At 36.2% G+C, this 3,154-nt stretch overlaps 1 protein-coding gene across 1 annotated transcript; it reads left to right on the forward strand.

Moving 5' to 3' along the window:
* Positions 1-327: 327 nt before the first annotated feature.
* LOC131019745 (uncharacterized) lies at positions 328-919 on the forward strand. The gene is made up of 2 exons (XM_057948331.1): positions 328-525; positions 611-919. The coding sequence occupies exons 1-2, from the start codon at positions 403-405 to the stop codon at positions 806-808; spliced, it is 321 nt and encodes a 106-aa protein (XP_057804314.1). The 5' UTR covers positions 328-402; the 3' UTR covers positions 809-919.
* The last annotated feature ends 2,235 nt before the right edge of the window (positions 920-3,154 follow it).

A 3,154-nucleotide genomic window follows, 5' to 3' on the forward strand; every position in this document is an offset into this window, starting at 1 on the left:
GAATATAGTGGGATTATGCTGTCGAAATTTCGTTTGATTCAAGTAATTTATGATATTTTATTTGTGTCAATGCTTATCTGAATTAATTTGAAACAGGTAACATGTCTACTCGTAGAGGTTTCCTTGGGTTTGGTCTATCTGCACAGCATGAGCAGACTGATGACACATCTGATGGGTCCGGGCTGCACATTTCTGCGACTCCTCAGACTCCCCAGTCCTCTTCTAGTAGTTCACGGGCTAGAAGGCTCAGAGGCCCTATAGCTGCCGATATCAGGGCCGCCTTGGCTAGGGACGCATGCCGGATTGTCTTTCAGAGGGCACCTACTGTGTAAGTATTTTAATTTAAATTATTATTTCTCGTATAGCAAATAATTCCTTAAATTACTCTTATACAGTGTGTTGATGGAGCCAGTGGGCCTGGCCAGAGCCTGCACGCTTTCATTTAAGAGGATTGATAACCCGGGCGGGTATACTTGGAGGTTGACTTCGCCAACGGTGAAGGAGTCGTACTTTCAGGAATTAAAGGTATAATTAAATTTATAATACATATAAATTTATCATTATATATTGTTAAAATGTTATATATTAAATCAACTATTTCTTTCAACAGAAAGAGTTTGCTTGGTCGCCTGAGGACGAGCCTGAGGTAATGACGATGTGGGAGCACAAAGCCAGCAAGAGGTACAATGACATAATGAGCAACTACAAGAGGAAGCTTAGGGCTAGTATCGACGCAGGGCGGGAAATGGAGAGATCCCTCTGGATGTCTGTCGAATTCTGGACGGGACTCCAGGCATACTGGGACTAAAACCCTGTTCAAGCCGTTTCCCAGCGAGCACGTGCAAACCGGATGTCTGAGCCCGATGGACCTGGTACAGGGATCAACAGGCACATGGGAGGGTCTCAATCCACTCGTATACTGCAGCAGAGTCTGGTTAGTAATTAATTATCAAATAAGTTCGTAATATATATATATATATATATATATATATATATATATATATATATATATATAATATCGCAAATAATATAACTTATTTATCTTATATACATCCATGAATAGAGGTTGGAGACTGATCTCCCCCAGGGTGCACATAACTATAGCACCTTCCTCCGCTTTCATATACGCTCAGATGAAACTTTTCTGTCACCGAGGGATGAGAGAATAGATGTAAGTGTTTAAGTTTAATCAAATATTAATACATCGTGAAATGTATTTATTTTTCTAACAATTATGCATTGTTATTTATGAATTAGGCGGAGATTCATCGCATTGTTATTGAGACAGGACGAGAGGACCGACTCGATGAGGTATACTTCGAGGTCGTACACCCCGACAGGTCACGGCTCTATGGCACTGGAAGTGCCGGTCGGAGCCAGGTTAGTAGAGGGTCTACTCACACCACTGGCGTTTCTGAGATGTCTCAGCAGCTGTATGAGACACGTATCTCCACGCTGGAGGAGCGGCTGCAAAAGGCTGAGGAGGATAGGGCTGCAGAACGAGCGGAACGTCAAGCTCTCATTGAGCGGATGGCTACGATGGAGCAGTATATGAGGCAGACGGGTCAGCTACCTCCGTCCTCTACTCATGATGATGATGATGATGATGATGATAATTAGGTCTATGATCCCTGGTCCATCATCTTGACTTTTATATATTTATATTTTATTGAACTAGTTATTTCATATATGTTTTGAAACAAAATTACACTTGACACTTTGTTTTATACATTTATGTTTTATTGAACTATTTATTTCATGTTTAGAAACAACATTGCATTTAATTAACATATGCAAATGAATTCAAAATACATTCCAATTACCAAATTAAAATACTTATGATGTATAAACTAGATTGGTATATATATATATATATATATATATATATATATATATATATATATATTTTCGACATATATATATATATATTAAAAAATAATAAATAAATATTTTTTCGACATAAAAATAAGGACTTAAACAAATAAATTCAAAATAAATTACAATTACCAAATTAAATTACTTATGGTGTATAAACTAGATTGTTTAAAAATAATAATAATAATAATAATAAATTAAGAAATAAATATTTTTCCGACATAAAAATAAGGATGAAAATGAGCCCGATACGTAATTAACAACATCTCTTGGATATCATCTCGACATATTCTAATGTTATGAATGTATATGATATTGTATATTGAAGTAGACTTTAAATGAAGTAATAGGTACTAGATATATCAACAATACGAGTGTTCTGTACTGGTGACCACTCGAACAGAACTTTAAGGTTAAGCGTGCTTAACTTAAAGCACAACTAAGATGGGTGAGCGACTGGGAAGTTCATCTAACTTATGCAATACTGTGTAAATACGAAAATAAATTATGGATATAAATAAATTAAATAAAAAAAATAAAATCTAAAATATTACCGACGAAAAAAAGCCGTCGCCGGTAATAACCCGGCATAGATAGGCGATATCGCCACCGCCGTCCGATCAACATTACCGTCGGCGGCGGCGCTACCGCCGGTAATTTTTCGGCAATTCTCCGCCTTTTAACGGTTGCCGCCGGTAATTGAATTACCGGTGAGGACGTTACCGGCGGCAAGTCGTCGCCGGTAATATCTTTACCGGCCGCCGTGTCCCTATTACCGACGAAAAATGCCGCCAGTAATTGTCCTTTTTTTTGTAGTGAAAAATTAGTCACACTCTTTCAATTTTAACATATATGTGTCTATTTATTTTGACATGCATGAATTTTCATGGTTTTTTTTTTTTTGTAAACATGCTTTATTTATTAATTGAATAATAATTTAAGTTAAATTTTATTATAAAATCATCATTGAGTGATATTTGCATTAAAAAAGTTTATAATTATTCGCTTCAAAAAAATTACTATAATTTATTTTAATTAAAATTTATAATTTTTTATTCCATTTTTAAAATATGCTATACTCCCTCCGTCCCGTTAATAATGGCACGTTTCTTTTCCGCACGGGTATTAAGGAGACTAAAATTAAGAGTAAACCACATACTTAATGTTATTTTTAATTAATCTTAAATCATTATTAGTATATCCCTTCCTTTCTCCTCCAACCTCCAAAATTCTGCCGCCGGAGTCGCCACCGCCAAGAACAGCTCCTGGCCGGATCAAC

This window comes from Salvia miltiorrhiza, chromosome 4, assembly GCF_028751815.1.
Source record: "Salvia miltiorrhiza cultivar Shanhuang (shh) chromosome 4, IMPLAD_Smil_shh, whole genome shotgun sequence".
NCBI lineage: Eukaryota > Viridiplantae > Streptophyta > Magnoliopsida > Lamiales > Lamiaceae > Salvia > Salvia miltiorrhiza.

What these genes read in the sequence shown, in the direction of transcription:
- LOC131019745 (XM_057948331.1), top strand. Translation starts at nt 403, where the DNA reads ATGGAGCCAGTGGGCCTGGCCAGAGCCTGCACGCTTTCATTTAAGAGG. An exon ending in CGTACTTTCAGGAATTAAAG is followed by an intron (nt 526 to 610) that starts GTATAATTAAAT and finishes TTCTTTCAACAG; the next exon opens with AAAGAGTTTGCTTGGTCGCC.